Source organism: Barbus barbus, assembly GCF_936440315.1.
Source record: "Barbus barbus genome assembly, chromosome: 3".
Taxonomy (NCBI): domain Eukaryota; kingdom Metazoa; phylum Chordata; class Actinopteri; order Cypriniformes; family Cyprinidae; genus Barbus; species Barbus barbus.
The window spans coordinates 33,312,351-33,331,978 of record NC_136731.1 but is presented as its reverse complement, the minus strand read 5'-3'; the positions used below and the strand labels follow the sequence as shown (position 1 = coordinate 33,331,978).

The window sequence follows — 19,628 nt, the reverse complement described above, 5'->3', positions numbered from 1 at the left end:
AGTATTCAATTATGACTTATGGGCCTGTACCATGATGGTAGATGAACAAATTCAGAGTTGCAGGATTAGTTTCGTGTTGACAAAACCACTCCAATCTAAGCTTTGATGGTACCATGATGCTGATCATCAGCTTTCTTTGTTAACTCAGGCTTTGATCCTCAGTTTGTGGAGCACGTGAACTTGAATGTGAGACATCACTGCCGAACAGCCAATCACGAGACTTGGTTAAAGGTTTTGCTAAAGGATTGAAGAATGTGATGAATTTAAATGAATTTTTTCATTGTAAATTTTTCATTTACAATGAAAAAAAATTCTTGTTCATGAAAGAGGACTAATAAAATAAATGATCTTGCTTTATCAGTGCAGTCACAAGTGAAACTTAAGTTAGTTTATATAGCTAGTTGGAAATATAGCCTACAGCAATAGAGACTCAAATGTCAGGTCACAGTCATTTTTAAAGCATTATCTATTGATTCTACAGCTTATACGATCTGTATATATTAACATTCATTTAAATTAAATGATTTATAATAACTTAAACTAAAAATGCTTGAGTGTAATTGATTAATAATAATATAAATCATATAATTATACAAATCATATAAAATAAGCAATTAGACCTATCATTAAAGCCAGAGATTTTTTTTTTTTATACAAGTGACCTTTAATTTGGAGCAAGACAAACTGGGGGAGTGACTTTCTTGTGTCAGACACGTGTCACTTTGCTCACATCTGATTGGTCCAATTTCAACTTGAAATTTCTAACTCAGAACATAGCCTGTCCCGGAGCAGGGGCCTGTACCATGATGGTAGGTGAACAAATTCAGAGTTATAGAAGTTTTGAGTTGACAAAACCAAACCACTCCAATCTGGCTTTGTTGGTACCATGAAGCTGATCATCAACTTTCTCTGTTAACTCAGGCTTGATCCTGAGTTAATGGAGCGCGTGCACATGAATGTGTGACGTCTGCGGTGAACAGCCAATCACAACACAGAGCAAGTGAGATTCACTTCTCGCGAGAGAGCCCGCGAGATTCAAAACGCTTTTGTTAAAGGTTAAGAGATTAAAGAATATGATGAATTTAAATGCATTTCCACTTAAGTACTTGTCCATGAAAGATGACAAATAAAGGAAATTATCTTGCTCTATCAGTGCAGCCACAAGTGAAACTTGTGAAGTTAGTTTATATAGTTCATAATATATAGTGATATATATAGTGATAGAGACTCAAACATGTAAGGTCAGCCATTTTTAAAGTGTTATCCATTGATTCTACCACTTATTTATATTACATATGATCTGTATATATTAATATTCATTTCAAATGAATGCTTTATAATAATTGAAAAGTGAAAGTGCTTGTGTGTAATGGAGTAATAATAATATAAATCATATTATATTTATATAAATAATATGTAAATTGTAATTATCATTGAAGCCAGACAATTTTGCTGTATTTTTTTTTTAAGGTACTTCATAGTGACCTTGAATTTGTAAGAAGAGAAACTCGGGGAGTGACTTTTTTTGTGTCAGACGTGTCACTTTGCTCACGTCTGATTGGTCCAATTTCAGTTTGTGATCTCTAACTCAGAACATAACCTGCCCCGGAGCAGGTTAGCCGTGGAGTGTAAGTTACTATGGTAAGGAACGCAGCTAAAAGCCAAGCCACTTTCATGGTACCTAAAACCCAGGATTGATGCAAACTAAACTGAAACTCACCTGGGTAGCCAGCTAATCCGGCTTCATGGTACAGGCCCCTGGTTTCACAGACAGGGCTTAGACTAAACCAAGATTAGGCCATAGTTCAATTAGGACATTTAAGTAATTTTAGAAAAAACATTACTGGTGTGCATCTAAAGACAAAACAAAGGCACTGATGTTTTAAGATCAGTCAGTGCAAGTTTATTTCAGTTGAAACAGCTCAGACTTACATTTTAGTCTAGGACTAGGCTTAAGCCTTGACGGAAACCAGGGGATGATGAGTTTCACTTTAATTTTCTTGTGACTCCCAAGGAATTTTCTCTTATTTTCTCTGCAATTAATTCTAGTATGGTCTCTTTATGTAAAGATGTGATATCAGTTTATATGCCCATAATTAATCTAACTGATATAATATATGGTAAAATTTGTTTTTCACAGTCCAAAAACAACAAATCTATTCGTTCCCTATTCCTAAAGGAAGTAGCTACCAAGTCTTGCTCTATTGCTTATTGGTCCAAATTTGTTAATAATCTTACGTGGGAAAGTGTGTGGTTATTGCCACAAAAATCAGTTTTTTGCTACAAACAAGGTAAAAGAAATCTCTTTCAAAATAATTCATCAACTCTATCCTGTTAAACATCTTCCCAGTAAGTTTAAGGATATTAATGTTAGTTGCTCTTTGCACCTGGAAACAGGCCCCAGATGTTCTGGCATTGTAGTTATGTGAAAAAGTTATGGTATGATGTTTATCAAACTTTCAATTATAATAAGGCTATTACATTATTTTTAAAAAGTTTAGTGACTCATAGTATAATAAAACCCCTTCTTAAAAATTATGTATATGCATTATTTTTTTTATTTTAATATATTTCATGTTGATTTCTAATTCAAATTTAACCACTGCCATGAAATGTAACTTATAGTTGTGTCTGCCTATTGTATTTGCATCTGTGTATTTCACGTAACACCTGTTTTGTTGGTACCTTTTTTGACTTTCAATTAAAAAAAAAAATGACCAGAGGTTCCATATTTAGATAAATAACGTGATTAATTTAACGCATGCACACCAGAACTCTTCACAGAAAATATTTCTTAGTGTGATTTGTTTTTGGACTTGTATCTGGGACTAGTATTTATTTACAATATTTGTGTTACTTCTAAATAGACATTACAAATGAAAGTGCTGAAAATGTTGTTTACTGTACTGTCTTTTATTTTAAACAATAGATTTTAGTCATTGTAATGTTTCATTTTTTTAAGAATTATATCACTTTAAGAATTAACAATGAGTATTGTTCTCTGTAAAAGTTTGTAATTGTTTTTTTTTTCTAAATGTCCTTATTTGTTCATTTGTATCTGTTTTAGTGTAGTACATCAATTATGAAAAAATTTAAATTAGAAAAGTTACCTTGACAAGTAGCTAAAATAAAAAGTTTACTTTATCATATTTTGAGTTAACATTTTATTTTCTTCACTATAAGAAAACATCCAAACTAAGGGTTGATCAACACCAGCATATCATTTATTGTTTTTCTTCAAAAGTGTGTACAAAAATGAGAAACAAAAAGGAGGAGAAAAAGATGAGACAAGGCGGTGGGAAGTGAAAGAAAGCAAAATCACATTTTATTATAAATTGTTGTAGCAGTTGAACTGGAGGGCTGATAAAAGTACTTAGACAAAAATAAACCTGATGGGGGACAAAAGAGACAAGTAAAGATCCAAGACCTCCTTCTGCTTTAAGGCCACCTTGTTCCACTGATCAAGTTTTAGATATAGAGTAATACACTTTGCGTACATTTATCTCCTCTCACTCAACGCATGCAGACAGAGTAAACAGCATTTAAAAATATTATTTTTAATACCGACCTTAAATATCCATACATTTACAAAGACACACTCACACATTTCAAGAACTACAAATCCCATCAGAAAAGAGCAAAGAAGAGCGTGCCTTTTTCCTGTTTGTTCTGTAGTTTATAAAAGACAGTGAGTGTTTGCAGGATATTGTGTCATTTGTACCTTGGCGCACTGCGTGCAAACACAACTAACAACTGGCGTAAACACAGTGATTTGTGTCTGTGAAAAGTCTGTTCCAAAATTAAAAGCACATTTGGACAGAAAAGAAAATGCATTGGAATGAAGACCAAATCATCTACAGAGAGAGAAAGCGAGAAAGTTGATTATGAAATTTTAAAAAGCTGATGATTTGGGGGAAAAACTCAAAACAAAGATTTCTTAAAAATGATTCAAGGCAAAAAAAAAAGCAACTAAAATGATAAGGCTTAATATGAAAATATTATTTTCGTTCATGCCAAGAGTTTTCTATAATTCATCTAAACCTTGCGATGCATTTCCATTTCACAGTCATCTTAAATATATACACACACTGGGACTTTTGTGGCGTTCAAGTTGTTGAAAATATTTGGATGATTTTCAATGGCTTAAGTCTAAATGGAGAATCTCCTCAAACGTACAGACGAAAGGCCATTGCACTGGAAGGCAGACGAGACATTTGCAAACACAACAAGCCATTATCATGGGCCTAAAACTAAAAGCAAAACTATCTACAGACCACTTCCTTATGGCATTTAACAAATACAGGCTTATCAGAACAGCTTTACCGTGTTACACTAGAAAACCAAAAAAGCAACAGTATTAAAACAGAGGCATTTCATTAATTAAAAGAAACAACATGATGGCATTAATGATGTTTGTACACAAATACATGAACCTCTGGAGAGGTCACAGCTTATGGCCACAGTGACAATTCACAAATCACAGTTTCACGCTGTCATGTGCATATAAAACCTGGGATGGAAGTGTTCATTTAGATGTTCCTGCTCAAACCCCAACTGTTTGTCGATTTAGAGTGTAAAAATTATTCATTTAGTGAACAACAGCTTTTAACAATGAACACTAGGGGTGACACTGCTGGATCATTGTGACCCATCCATATTCCTGAGCATTGCATCCGAGCCACACGGTTACGCATGTGCTCAAAGTCCCACAAAACCTAGTCACAGAGAAGCCAACAGGAAACAGCCAAAAACTATGCGATGACAGGAAGTGGTGGAGTGGGGAGGCAATGGTGCGAAGCATCATAAATGTAATTTCCTCTGAGACCTAGTTCCCTGCGAATCTCTTAATTTTGTTGAACAAGCTTGGTCCCATGCAGCAAGGCATAAGTACATCACAGTACATTCACTCAGCTTAGTGGTACTTATGTACAAATGCCTTTACAAGAAATCACTGAGCAACAATATAAAAAAAAAAAAATAAAAAAAAAAAAAAAGATGTGCAGTCTGCTGAAAAACACTAAAATGTGACTAAAATAAGATATACAAGGAATATTTATGTTTGATCAACTGAGCATACATATCACTAGATGGCATCAATAGATGGCAAAGAATATCCAACTATAATAAAATAAGGAATATCATCCAAAACACTAGAGGGCGCCAGAAATTATGGCTGATATAAGACTATGTCTAAATTTCAGCAAGTCAAAATCTTAATTTGTAATCAAATTAATTTTAGAGTGGTAAATATTCAGTAAAGGTAAATATTATCTGAGCAAATATTATGCTTACAACTACATTTGTTAAAAGATACTCAGGCTATAAGAATGATATTGTCTGATTGGATCACAGATTTGACAGGATCTGTCAAATACCAATTCTTAATGTCAAAAGATAAAACAAGGATGAAAAAGAATGAAAAGTAAGGGGGATGTAAACTCAAGTGAGTTCTTTACAGTACAGTGTACCCTGTAGATTCACAGATAAAATACCCTGTGCCAGCAAAGCAGACAAAATAAAAAGACAGTTTTCCCATTTGAAGGAATACTGTTAAGCCATTTAGTTTGAAAACAGTACAGATTGCTGTAACTGAAATGAGGGACATATATCAATCATAAAACAAAACATTTAAGTTCATCATGTACAGAAAACATTGCTGAATAATCTTGATGCAACAACCCAGAATCTTTACCTGAGTGTATAATCTAAACAATCTTGAAACCTTTCACAACAGAAAACCAACTGATTGTAGTACTGCCCAACAGGATCGTAATGACGCTAATAAGTGAATTATCCCACCTATAGGGACACAAAGATTTTGGTCACAATCAGCTAATTGTTAACTACACAACACTACTACAAAAAAAAATAAAAAATAAAATCCACACACAAAATGACATTTTCTAAACCTAACTAAAAATTAAAACTAAGCAGAGAAGAAAGGGTGGGAGGGAGAAAAAAATAAAATGAACAACAAACAAAAGGGACGCTAATCAACCCTATCACGTTGTGGTATATCTGTGATTGTGTTGTGATATCATGAGAAGTCTGGATCAACTGCTTGTGTGCTTGAAATGAGTGTGTGTTTGTGTGGAAGCATGTGTGTATTGATGTGGGCAGAGTATATAAAGGGTCTTCATCATTTGCTAGGAAGGGGAAAGGTGCTTTGGAAATCACTGAGGATTATGGTGTCTTGGTGATGCTCTCTGCATCCTTGGAGGCCCAGAGCTCCTTGTGCTGCTTGCGCCCGAAGCCCTCGTCGTAGTTCCCTTTACTCTTGAAGAGCTGCTGGAAGTGTGGTTTGCAGTAGAACTCCCCCTGCAGCGCTGCATAGGACCCCAGACTGCAGAAGCCAAGAGATAACATTAGAAATACATTAAAAATATAATAAATGTTACTGCATTAAAATGACAATCAAGTGATGGAATTTTTTTTTTTTTCATATATATTTTCACTTATAAATTTTTTATCTTTTAATTTTTAGTTTGTATAGGGTAAATTTATTTGAAGCATTCGTATAGTTTGTATTTTTGATCTATTTTTTAGTCTGTATAGGGTAAATACTTATATATAGTATACTTATAGTTAAATCTGTCAGTAGGTTAGTTGTGTATAGGTTTATAGTGTTTTTTCCTTCATTGTTGTATGTCTGTATTTATGTAGCACCGTGGTCCTGCGAGGCACGACATTTCGTTCCACTGTATGTCCCCACATGTAGCGGGATGACAATAAAGCTCAACTTGAACTTGAAATCATGTGAGGATCATGTGATGCTGAAGACTGTAGTAATGGCTGCTGAAAATTCAGCTTTGCCATCACAGGAATAAATTGCTTTTTAAAATATATTCAAATAGAAAACAGTTATTGTTTATATAATAAATATATTAAAAAGTATTACTGCTTGCACTGTATTTTTGATCAGATACATTCACTCTTGGGGAGCAAAAGGATTTCTTACAAAAGAAGACTTTTCAGTTTACAACTCATGTTTAAGTGCTCTAGTTTTTGGTGTTTTCTCAGGCTGTGCTGGTGAGGAAGTGACTAACCTGAGCTTGGTGTTGCAATGCTTGCAGCAGAAGCACGTGGTGTGGAAGATGAGGTTGTTGGCCACCAATCTCTCCATCGGATACACGGTTTTCTCACATGATGCACAAGTCTCTTTCGGTGTCTTGAAACTGAAAGACTGGTGGGAAACGCAAGCAAAGATATTGGTTTTCAATCAAAGAGCAGACCAAAATATCACTAAATGACCTCAGAATAAGACATATTAACTTATATTAAGGTACTTTAATTAGTTCTGAAGCTTTGCTTTTCCTTCTAAGCATCTATCTTTACTACAAATCAAACAGTCTTATTCTAGATAAGTACAAAATCTAATACCATTACACATTTTCAACTTAATGCATTATTAAAAATGCATTTCATCTTTTATGAAATTTATTATAAAATAATATGTATAAGATAATGAATAGTGTTCAAAACCACATGGAGGAACAAAACAGATTGCTTTACTTCACAAAACTAGTACCAGAGGGAGTGCTGGGTATGGTTGAAAAAAATGAGAAAAGACTAGAAGGATGTGAACAAAGCGACATACCTTAGAACGCTGAACGGGCTTGTCAGCAGACGTGTTCCTGTTGTCCTGGAAACAAAAAAAGAAAGAAAAATTAAGCCAGTGGTCCTAAGACAGGTTACCCATGGCAACACTTTTTCAGACAGAGCCTTGTGAACACCACAGCATAATCCCGCCATCATCCATCCACCATCACTACTGTTCTTTTAGCCTGACACACTCCAAAAATGTTCCTGCAGTACCTCCTATATCCCTCCATCTGGCCGTATGCTCTTACAAGCACCTTTTTATCTGTGTACCTACACGCACGAATGCATGAAGAGGGATCAACGAAGCCTAAGCCCGGTGAGCGTTTCGAACTTGATCACCCTTTGAAATAAAGACCCTGCTCACACACTCTTTCAGTTTCAGCCGGTCTAAAGCTACAATATGACATTGCATAACACAAGCCATGTCCCACATGCAACTCTGCACCAAATATTCGAAACAGCTGCCAGCCTGAACAGGCCACCATATTACGCACAAGAGAGATTGGGAACTTAAGAACCAAGTGTTTACGCAATATTTCAGACAAAATGCTAATGACAGGGTCCAGGTTTGGGACACACCTGTACAACACTGAAGCAGCAATAAAGGATTCTGAAAACAGACCCACAGAGAGTCTAAAATGTTTTTTAATGCAGTGCAGTATAAGAATCATCTGCTGAGCTGACAGGTTTTTATGTAACCGCTCAGGTCTGTCAGAAAGCCAAGAGCAGATCTCCACCTCCACTACAGCATCTATACTTGTCTCTTTCGTGGAAATCCAGAGCTTAAAATCGCACACAGATCTGCTGGCATAATGGCTCACACTCATGCCCTCTGTTGTTGTAGATCTTAAAAAAAAAAAGAAAAAAGGAAAGTTTAGTTGCTTGGCTCAAACAGCCGGCGCAAGTATCAGTAATGACCATTATATCACATCCGACATTCAATAACACCATTTTTCACAAATTACAGCCATTATCGAGAGGGACTACATGCTCTCGCTCACATACTATCAAAGCCCGGAAATGAGATTACAAGCTCTCAGTCTCAACATGATAATATTTGCTTAAAATCAGAATCAGACAAGAACGTTATCAGTATCAGGTACACGGTAAAAAAATGATTGTGATTTTAACAGTAAAAGACTACAAAAATGCTACAGTAGAAACCTGTTAATTGTGTAACAGTAAGTTCCTCTACTACAACAAATAACTGTAATTACATTTAACAGTAAAATACTGTTAAATATAGTTTTTGAAAAAAATCATTGTATAATTTACATTAAAAAAACGTAAATTGATATTCTCGAATTCCCTGCATGACATTTCACATTTGATGTTTTTTCACTGAAAAAGTTTGTGTCTTGTTAGTTGCGTACATTAGGTTTTATCTTACATCTAATGTTGTTAAATTAATGTTTATTGCATTTTTTCAGTGTTGTGTGGTACCATGATTGGGTTTAGTGTCGGTGTGAATGACACTGTGCACCTTCTATACTTTAGTATTTACTTTCTCAGCTTGTGGAAAAACTGCTTGTGATGAGCTTTGATTCATGTGACTCATCACCACCTGTGTTTGGTGGTTATCAGTGTATTACAATGGTACAAAACAGATATTAGTATTTTAATAGGTTAATATATTAGGTCTGTAAAACCTGAAATGTTGCTATCATATTTTATTTTACAGTAAATTTCTGGCAAAAACAGTAGGTGGTATTTTACCGTAAATGTCACTTTTATTTTTTTTTTTTTTTTTTTACACAGAGTACTAACAAATTATCTCAAATCACTGCATCTTTTCCTTAATCATTTGCTTAGGATTATCCACCTTATTTTTCAATATGAAACCAAGCTATTTTGTGATTTGTTAACTGCAATAGGTAATTAACTAGAAGAATAATAAAGTGCAGTAATTAAGAATTTTAAAATTCTTTTTCAAAACACACACACACCACCACCAACATGTTTGTTTTCATTCCATGCTGTGAAAGAGATGCATTCAATAGATATATAACATAAAACATTGCAATTTTCAAAACGGAATAAAAGTAACACTTTTCTGCATTTGCATTGACACATTTCTAAGCATGTGTTGCAAAAGGAAGTACAATGTGTGTCTGCATCAGCTTGTAAAGTGTTTTATTGTACAATGTATAATGTGGTCATCCCCTGGTCAATACAGAAAGAACCATTTATTATGTATTAGCCCATGCTGTGCAGTAAAACGAGAAGCCAACATGATTAAGCTTTATCTGATAGTCACAACACACCCTGAGTGCAAGACAACCCTCAGCCCACTTCCTGTTTCAGAGCGTTTGTGTAACACGTTTGTTTCAGAGCCATTGCCAGAGAGATTTACATATTTGTGTGCATTTAGCATGAATATCAAAAACACCATTTACGTTTAAAGAACTGTGGAAAAGGAGCCTTAAAAAGTCTATTGCAAATATTACTACTACAAAAAATTAAGTTTTAGGCACTTTCTGTCTTCTAGTTAGCAGAAGTGCAATAAAATGATGCCACAAACTATTAAATCCAAAACAAAGATGCTTGGGTCAGTCACAGTTGAAATGGTGGCAAAAACGGGATTAGAAATGTGTGAGAGTGTGTTAATACACACACAAGAGAAGCACACATAGCAATGGAGCAGGGTACCATCTCAGCTTGTGCCATCTGTCCCTTTTTGCCTTATTTGTACATAAGATGAAGAAAAACACACTCTCTCACCACACACACATGCAGATAGCACTGCTGCCCAACCGTCTCCACTGTGGCAGGAAGGAGTGATGACACATCTTCTTCCTGTGCTCTGCTCTGATGCACTTTATGATGATGAGGTCCAAACTGCCCTCCCTAGAGACCCTCAAAAATCAGTCATCAGCTGACATGCACACTGAGACAGCTTTAGTGCAGTATGTATGCCATATGCAATCATAAGACCCTGAAGATCACTGCATTACAGTTCACATTACCAGCTCCTCTGGGTTTCACAATGACATTCTCAGAAAAAAAACCAAAAAAAAAACCACCATGTTCTCTTTTAAAGTTCAACCTTGTTTCAAAAACACTACCTTGCATGTGAATGTCACAAGAAAAGAAACACAGTCAGGCCATTAAATATTAAAGTGATCATTACAGTGTCAACAATGTCACAGTGTTTTAATTATTTTTTTCAGGGCCTGTTAATACTCTTAAAAGACATTTTAGATACAGCCATATACCAATTAAAGAAAAAAAAAAAAGTTGCACCTCAAACATGGCACTGTGCATAAGTGATTTTACCACAGATGAGAGTATTTTTATGCATGATATGAAGCACAATGAAGATACAAATCTTCAAAGAAAAGTAAAAAATAAAATAAATGTATATAAATAACATTATTTTTAAAATTGCACACTATTTTAAATAATAATATTTAAGATAATTGCCAATTACAACATTAAAATAAAATAAAAATTACATTGAAAATAACTCAAACATCAAGTTTGAGAGAACTGGCCATCACAACAGTTAAGTCACAGAAATTACAACAATTTCCAGAACTTTTAGAAATGGAAAAATCCACTTTATAAATTATGAATGATGACATCAATTAGTTTTTTGTTCATAAGTGACATTAGAGCCAACGTCAAAAAACCTTGTGCTCCTTTCATATTCTAAAATTCGGACTACATAGAACTGTGCAAGAGAAAGTGAGGTGAGAGAGAGAGAGAGAGAGAACAAGACAGAGCGAGCTAAACATCTACCCAAATTCAAAATTGCAGCCAACCAGATGGGCTGTGGGCCATTCTGTGACCCAGGCTAGTAGTATGTATACATATTTGAACCGTTGCTCCCCCCTCAGACACTGACAGATTTGTGATGCCCTACCATTACCAAAGGTCAGTATTTTACTCTCTCCCACAGCCACACACTGAGCACACACAACATTCACTCTCCATTACTCTTCCTCTATAGTACTGGACTGCAGACGCTCTTTTAATCTCATTAGCTGGACAAAATCCCATCAGCTGCTCCCCATGGGTCCAGACAGCCAGGGGAATAAGCAGGAGTTCAGTGGACTGAGGAGGCAACAACCATAAACCCACGCAATCCCTGTTCACCTTGTGTCTAATGTATCTTGTGATCTTTCAGATGTGATCTGGGATGCACAGAACCATTACATTTGTGGTACCACTGAACATTGCCCACAGAGTATCTGGCTCAACGTGCAGTGCCATGTATTTTAGATGACAGTTAATAATGAGTGTAAACGGCAATCTGTTTTGGGCGACCACTTGTGGATGGATCCTCTGGAATATTAGGTAAAAACAGGCCAACCTAGACATGGAGTGAATGATTTGGCTGACGTCCCTTTTGCCACAATCTGCCGAGCTAATAATTCTTAAACAACAAGAGAAAGAGAAGAGTCAGATTTAGAAGATAAAACTCTTTTGTCAAGATTCCGGGCAACACAGATAAGATGTTCATGCAGAAACCCTGAGGGAGTCTGGCTGGGCTCCATGAATGAGAAGCAATGTTTTAAAAGACGCTGGAAGGCACATTTTTGAAAAACTCAAGCTATGATTGATCTCCTTTTAACTAGAAAAGCAAAATGAGCCTTCAGGCAGCAAAACACATACATTCATTTACCAGTTGACACATTAGGGTTAGTCGTCTTCCACTAGTGCCAATCAATAAGTAATTTTCCAAATGATTCCGTTAATTTGTGCATTTCCCCACTGCAATGCATTGCGTACTTTCGGTTTAGATAACTCACAGGAGATATAAAACAGAACATACTCAAAGCCTCGGCTGCCGATTGCTCTTGTATCTAGATATATGACGGTTGTATGGGTTTTAAATGAAAGCTTCAGTTTGGCTTATTTCTACCTCATGTTTTGTTTCGTACCATCGTTAGACCCAAGTGCTTTTCCAATCATTATAGTGCTCATTTTCATAAGTCAGAGCTGACTGAATTCTTGCTGAGTGCAGAAACACCCTGTGTCGGAGAGAATGATTGCGTGAAAGTATTTGCATGAGGATGCAGAAAACGCTAATGTTTAAACACTTCTAAAGAAGAACGTGAAAGTCTTTGCCAATGCGTTGAGCCACAGACAGAAGCTGATGCTGGAGTCTACACACGGATGTGAAACTGTAAATGTGTTTAGACAGAAAAAAAATCTGAAGACGACTGTATAGGATGTTTTAAAGAGAAGGCTTGTGGGCGGGGTTGTAGAGGAACAGTCTAATGTTTCATTTGACTCCAGAGTGCACCTTTGACCAAGAGAAAGTGCACGGTGTAAAATTTCACCTGTTAAAACTGAAGTGGTGCCACTGGAACACAACTGCAAAAATAATTATCATTTTCAAAGACGTGTTAAAAAGAATCTCCCCCATTTTCTGTAACTTCAGTTTATGTTTGCTACACTTCGCACAACACTTGCAAAAATGAGCAGAAAACCACTGGATCTTTACTTAGAATGGTACTGCTAGGACACATCCCTTTTTTGAATCCTTTCAAACATGTTCAGACAGTTCGAAACTTGATCTAGGCACTTCGTGGTACTTCACAAAACACAGCCATCAGCATCTACCATACCGTGATCTTATCACAAGGAAGGGAGTGCATTTTGCAATCAGAAATCATAAAGCATACACAGAAGAACTGCCAAGAGACACTGCTCTTTTCAATGGAATTTGAAAAACATGGTAGAGGTGGCAAACCTATTCTCCTTTGCCCTTTCACAGGACATTTCACACACTCATTTTCACACAGGAAAGCCCTTTTAGCACACACACAAAAAGTCTGCAACAAAAGAGAGCCTATATGAAGGCTAGAAGTGTTCAATGTGTCTCACATTGGGTTAAACTCAATGCCAGTAAGGGCTTGACAGGCCAAACATACTTAACACCCAAAACACCTGCATTAACATAATAAAAAGTACATATTATACCACAATATACATATATGTAGGGGTGTGCGATATGACGATTTTTGATCGTGCACGATAAAAATGTCTCCACGATCTGCTTTTTAAGAAATATCGTAGTATCGCGCTACAGCACACATTATGTCAAATACAGTTCTGGCGCCGCGGTCTCTATATACTGTACAACACGACATACAGCAGTAGAGTTACTCAGACAGGACACTGCACTTATTCGCGATCGCAAAAGTACATTATTTGCATACAAGCCTTGCTGGTAAATGTTTAATTCGCGCGCTGGTCTGACGTGCGCTTGTTCTGAGCGGATACACCTGAAGCACGCGTGCTAAAAAGCCTGTCTAACAGCGCCTGATTACTCAACTAAGTTATATTTTGCGCTAATACTGTCAAAACACACAAGGTTTACATACAGACTGAGTTGGTTATCTCTAAAATGAAAGTAAATGGTTAAGAGAGAAACGGATGCGTGCCTGTATATTAGATGCGTGCAGCTCTTAAAGGGACAGGACACTAAACATGCTGTCGACTGTCATTAAAGGGATAGTTCACCCTAAAATTTAATTTCTGTCATTATTTACTCAGTGGAAAACCAAACAGTTGCTGGTCCACATTGACTTTGATAGTAGGAAAGAAAAATCCTATGGAAGTCACTGAGGACCAGCAACTGTTTGGTTTTCCACCTTCTTCAAAATAGCATTTATAAATGTTCAGCACAAGAAAGAAACTCATTCCGGTTTAAAACAACTTTTGAGTAAATGATGATATAAAAATACAACATTATGACAGAATTGACAGACAGATGACAGAATATTAATTTGTGGGGGAACTATTCATTTAACGTTAACAAAACAACAAAACGCAAAAGAGAAAAATCACTCACTATTCTTGACTGAAAAACTTTAATACAGTTGCTTTAGGAATCAGTCTATCTAGTGTTTTATTTTTATATTTGTTCATTCAATTTCATTGAATGCTCTGCTAAATACACCTATTGTACCTGGAAATAAAGCACTGTTTGTTTTATTTGTATATTATGTGTATTTGTAATGTGTATCTTTGTTCTTATTTTTTAATAAGAAAAATAAAATAATGACAAAGATTTATCTTCGCCCACTTTGGCCTAAATATCTGCCATGCATCTTTGTCTTTCTAGTTTGGCTGTAATGCTCAGACAACTTGTAAAACCAAAATAGTAAAACTAACAAAGAATCGTGATAAAAATCGTGAATCGTGATATTTCTATAAAAAATCGTGATATGATATTTTTCCCATATCGCCCACCCCTACATATATGAACCAATATTGAAGTCAAAGACATACTGCTGGGACACCACTGCATCGACTACAGCTAGTCACTCAGTGGAAAGTTCTATTTAGGCCTATGGAGCGAGCCTAATTTCTTCACTTTCTCCATATAAGGAGACAGTTTTTGCAAGGACAAAAAGGGTTCCATTATCACTCTGCAGAGGCTGTCCCAGAGTCCTTGTTGGCATAATTTCATTAGTATGGAGATCTAAGAATAGTCAAGAGACTAAGAGTAGACATGGACTAGAACCTCAGTGTGTGACATTCAGCTCAAACAGGAACATCACTGACGCACAGCATGCAAAAACACCGTACAAAAGAAAACACTGCATTTGATGGTAGACTTGAACAGACTTGAATGAATAAACACACCTAGATGGCCATGATTAAATTATTTGATATTCTAAGAATGAGAATTAGAAGAAGAAAAAAAAATCCACTATGGATGATTTCTTGGGGCCTCCCAAATACTTTTGAGTTCCTGCAAGTTATAACGCTTTGAAACACCTGGAATGACATCCCTCCACGTTTGTTTCTGACAACTGGACAGTTGACGCCGCAGGCTGTCATCTCCACATGAATAATCGGTGTATACAATCTTCAGGGCTTAGTTTCATCTGAAATCCCTGAGGGCCTCTGCCGTCTGCTCTTAACTTCAGCGTACAACAGAGATTGACACCTCTAATGAAAGAAGCCATCATTAAAAAGCAACTCTCTGAAAGAGGTCACATTCAAGTTTATTTGTACCATTTGCTTGAGCATTCGCATTCTCTCAAGCACATCATTTGTAAAACAGGCATTTTCCTTGTGCTTCTGAATGCCCAATGGTGCCAATTTAACTGAGAAAGTACATGTTTGATCAGACAATCCACTGGCAGATGGTGATCCCTAACCGCCAAAACAAAGTGCCACTATCACTAATGACAGCAACGAACCACCCGAAAGAAATGGGAGCTTTAAAGACTAAAGACACAGACATTTAAGCTTTATTGGTTGAGTAGAATTGCTAAAAATAAATCATTATACAACAGTTCCTCAAATTTGATTCAGTAGTGATATTTACTGTAAAATTGTGACGTTTCACTCTGGAGTATGCAGAATGAAAGTGGGAGAAGTTTTTCCAAAGTTGAAGCCAAGCATCTACACATTCTCTCACACATGCTTTTGCATGCTTTTTTGTTTCGTTTTTTCCTCAATGTGTCGGTAGTGAGAAAATCCCTGTCGCTGAAGTCCACACATAGGACGCTCCAAACCAGGAACATGCAAAACTTAATTGTAATTTTAGAACTATTTTCGTTGTACAAAATAACAAAGCAACACAAGATGCTCAATAATATTCAGGCTATTAGAACTTGCTTTCATGTTGTAATAATAAATATAATCTCAACTGTGATTACCTGCAGTTTCAGGTCTACAACAGAATCACTGTCAAGTGTGATATTTCGTGCATTATCAAAATGATAACCATCTAAAACTGGCCAATATAAATTTGTTCCCATTATTATAGTGTACATATATGGTTTCAGCCAGCAAATGCTGGGCAGGAGTTAAACAAACATGTAACCATGACAGCATTAGGCTGAGATTCACATGTAAAAAGCATTTACATAAATTTCCACATAAAACCTGTCCCAAGTCCTAGTCACTGCTTTCCATGATACAACGACAAAAAGAAAGGATGTTTGTCTAGGCCTATATGAAAGCAGCCTAGAGTTTAGGGTACATTTGGGTTGAGTAATGAATCTCAATTAATAATGTCACACACAGAATCAAGCAGAATGTGAAACCTGAATACAACAAGTCACTTTGGATAAACGTGTATGCCAAATTATGAATAAACGTAAATGTGCACAGACAGGAGAAAAGATGCATTAGACACAGACAGGCTGGGCTACGCAATTTTATGTAATGAAGCACCATATAACGGCAAAGATGCTCGGTTACACTGAGAGGAAGTACGAAAAATGTATTTTAAAAAACCTGTGTAAGTTTACCGCTGCTTCAGTAACGTTACCGGTCCAGCTTTCCATGAACTAAACAGGGTCGACGAAAACCAGGTGTCAAAACCAGAAGGCTTTGTTTTCGGTCTAAATTCATCTGGAAATCCGCATCCTCAAGAAGACACACATGACAGCCTTGGACCCGGAGACCTAGCCTCCCACAACACAGGTCTGATTAGTATTCATATGCTGTATCCAATCTTAAAGCTCACATAAATACATCTCTACAATAAGCAAATCATCCGATTTGATGGATCACTGCAACACTAGTAAGTCTGAGTCCAGTACCCCACAGTTAGCTCTTGATAGCTCTCTAGCTAGCGGACTGCACCTCACCACAATAGACGACGAGGGGGTCGCTGGGTTCACTGGCTGCAGAGAAACTCACCATCTGGGTCTCCTTATCAGTCTGCTGAAGAGAAAGGGGATGAGAGATCTGCTGCCCTGTCCGGTCCACTCGGTTGAAATCTCATTCGTTTCTTCCGCTGGTCTAAACGATTAACTTCTCCGGTTGAGCTTAAATGAAACGTACCAGCAGCACACGCTGTGATCATTCGAGCCGTCAACAGAGCTTGACGTGCTTTCCCCCACCTCTCTTTTCAACGGACGTTCTCTCTCTCTCTCTCTCTCTCTCTCTCTCTCTCTTTTCATCACGCCTTTTTTTATTCAGCAGGATGTCGCACGCGATTGGACGAAGCTCGTTCCGCGTCCTCGCGCTCTCCTCCCGCCTTTAGGTACATTTTCGGAGGAGACTCTTGCGAGAAATAGCCATATTACCTCATGGATTCCTAATTCCTCGCCTCTGTTTCTTTCCCGCTGTCTTTGTTCAGTCAGACTAATATGTGAGGTAAGTAAGAGTTGCAACTGGGCTAATTCGTTTTTAGCCATCGTAATGTTTAAAATTATTTAGCTTTGACTGACATCACTACAACATAATCGAAATTGATGTATTAGTAAATGTCATATTTTACCAAAGACTATAGAATATTTTGATTTTATACTCACCGACTGTCATGTCATTCCAGAATGGCCTGTATTTCTTTTCTTCTTTGCAGCACTTACAGGGTTAGTTCACCCAAAACTGAATTGTTGGGTGTACTAATGCTGCATTCATGTGCTATCGGAATTATCATAAATACAAGTTTCCTAGTTGGAAATTGGCCAGATAAGGCCGCTCATGTCCAATTTCCAACTAAGAAGCTCGTATTTACGATAATTCCGATAGCACATGAACGCAGCATAACCTGGAAAATTTGCGGAATCATGCGGAATCTCAAATCTGTCAATATTCAAAAATGACATCAAACATAATTTAAACATCATTAAAGCCTTGTAAAAGTAGGCTATGCAACTCATGTGCAACACTACAAGTCTTCCGAAGTCATAATAATATAGAGAAGAACAGAACCAAATTCATTTGTCATTCATTAAAGGGTCATGAAACCCCCTGTAGTGCGCTGCGAGTGGAGGGGGAAGAGGGGAGACAGACAACACACACAGCTTCGGGTTCATACAGTTTAATTTCACTCCCATCAAGTTAAAAACAAATAAATTCACAGCTATTTGCACTCTGCATACAAAACATAAATATGAATGCGCTGTTGCACCTCTGATTAGGCCCGTAGCCAGCTTTGAGGTCACCGAGGTCTGGACCTCTGTAAATGTACTCACACTGTACAGTGTAACAATTTTGGGTGAAATTCAGCTAGATTCAAATCTGTGTTCGCTGGCTGGCATATTTGAGAATCAAGATATTTCATGATATATTTTAGGGATATATCGAATAAAAAATAAATAATTAACCCTGCTGAAAAAAACAATAGACACCATTACAAAATTAGTAATGGTTTTACTGGTTATAATGGGACTTGTATTGGTTTTACTGGAAACTGTGCCTGTTGGTCTCTGCTTATAATTGGTTGCCTTCTATTGGTGGCTTATTAAAACCAATAAATCCTAATGGAATGTCCCAAAACACACTACAGAAAACCATTTTTTAATGGTTAAAAATTGATGGTTTGTAATGTTTGTAATGGTATTTATAGTGGAAACCATTCAAATTTTCTGTGATGGTTTTGTTTTTTATTCAGTAGGGACATAAGCATATCAGTTCATATATGTCAATATCTATATCAATGGTATTGTGGCTGCTGTGTGTCACATGACAAGCATGAGAGCCCCCCCCCCCTTTACTCGTGTCCCCTCAAAAATGATGAGTGCATGATGCCCCTGACACCACAATCCAAAAATTTTGTCAAATAAATGAAACATGAAATATTTAATTTAATGAACTGTTATAGATTACTTCTAGAGATTGCAGTGATATATATGGTGAAAAATGACTGAATGAATAATACTTAAAGTAGGTGAAGATGAATTTTAAAATTTTGCCCCCTAAAAGCACAAGTGGCCCCTGTCTGCCCCCCCCAGTTACTGTGGTCTAGAACCGCCCCTGATATCAAAGAGCTGTAAAAACGGTTACACTGAATCTCGTTTGTGCCGAACTCCTATTACGAAGCAAAAACAAACAAACACTCTCCTTTGATCCATAAACATTTCTCTCAGTTAATGAATGTTGTATCACAATCTGAAGCGTCTGTCAAATGTGCTGCTGCAAGTAAATATACAAGACTACAAAATATATTTAGACCATGTCATACCAATATTTAATTTAAAACATTGAACAAGCAAACTTGCAGATTTCAAATTCAATTTTTATTTGTCACATACATATACATACATAGTACGACATGTAATGTATTGTACGACTGTCCAACAAATTGTCCAACAAAATTA

General features: G+C 36.6%; 1 protein-coding gene across 1 annotated transcript; it reads right to left on the bottom strand.

Annotated features, from left to right (window-relative positions):
* Positions 1–3,204: 3,204 nt before the first annotated feature.
* On the bottom strand, positions 3,205–17,470 carry LOC306849738 (LIM domain-containing protein 2-like). The gene is made up of 4 exons (XM_079385014.1): positions 17,221–17,470; positions 7,598–7,642; positions 7,047–7,183; positions 3,205–6,343 (listed from the first exon to the last, which is right to left on the bottom strand). The coding sequence occupies exons 1-4, from the start codon at positions 17,221–17,223 to the stop codon at positions 6,184–6,186; spliced, it is 345 nt and encodes a 114-aa protein (XP_079241140.1). The 5' UTR covers positions 17,224–17,470; the 3' UTR covers positions 3,205–6,183.
* Positions 17,471–19,628: the final 2,158 nt, after the last annotated feature.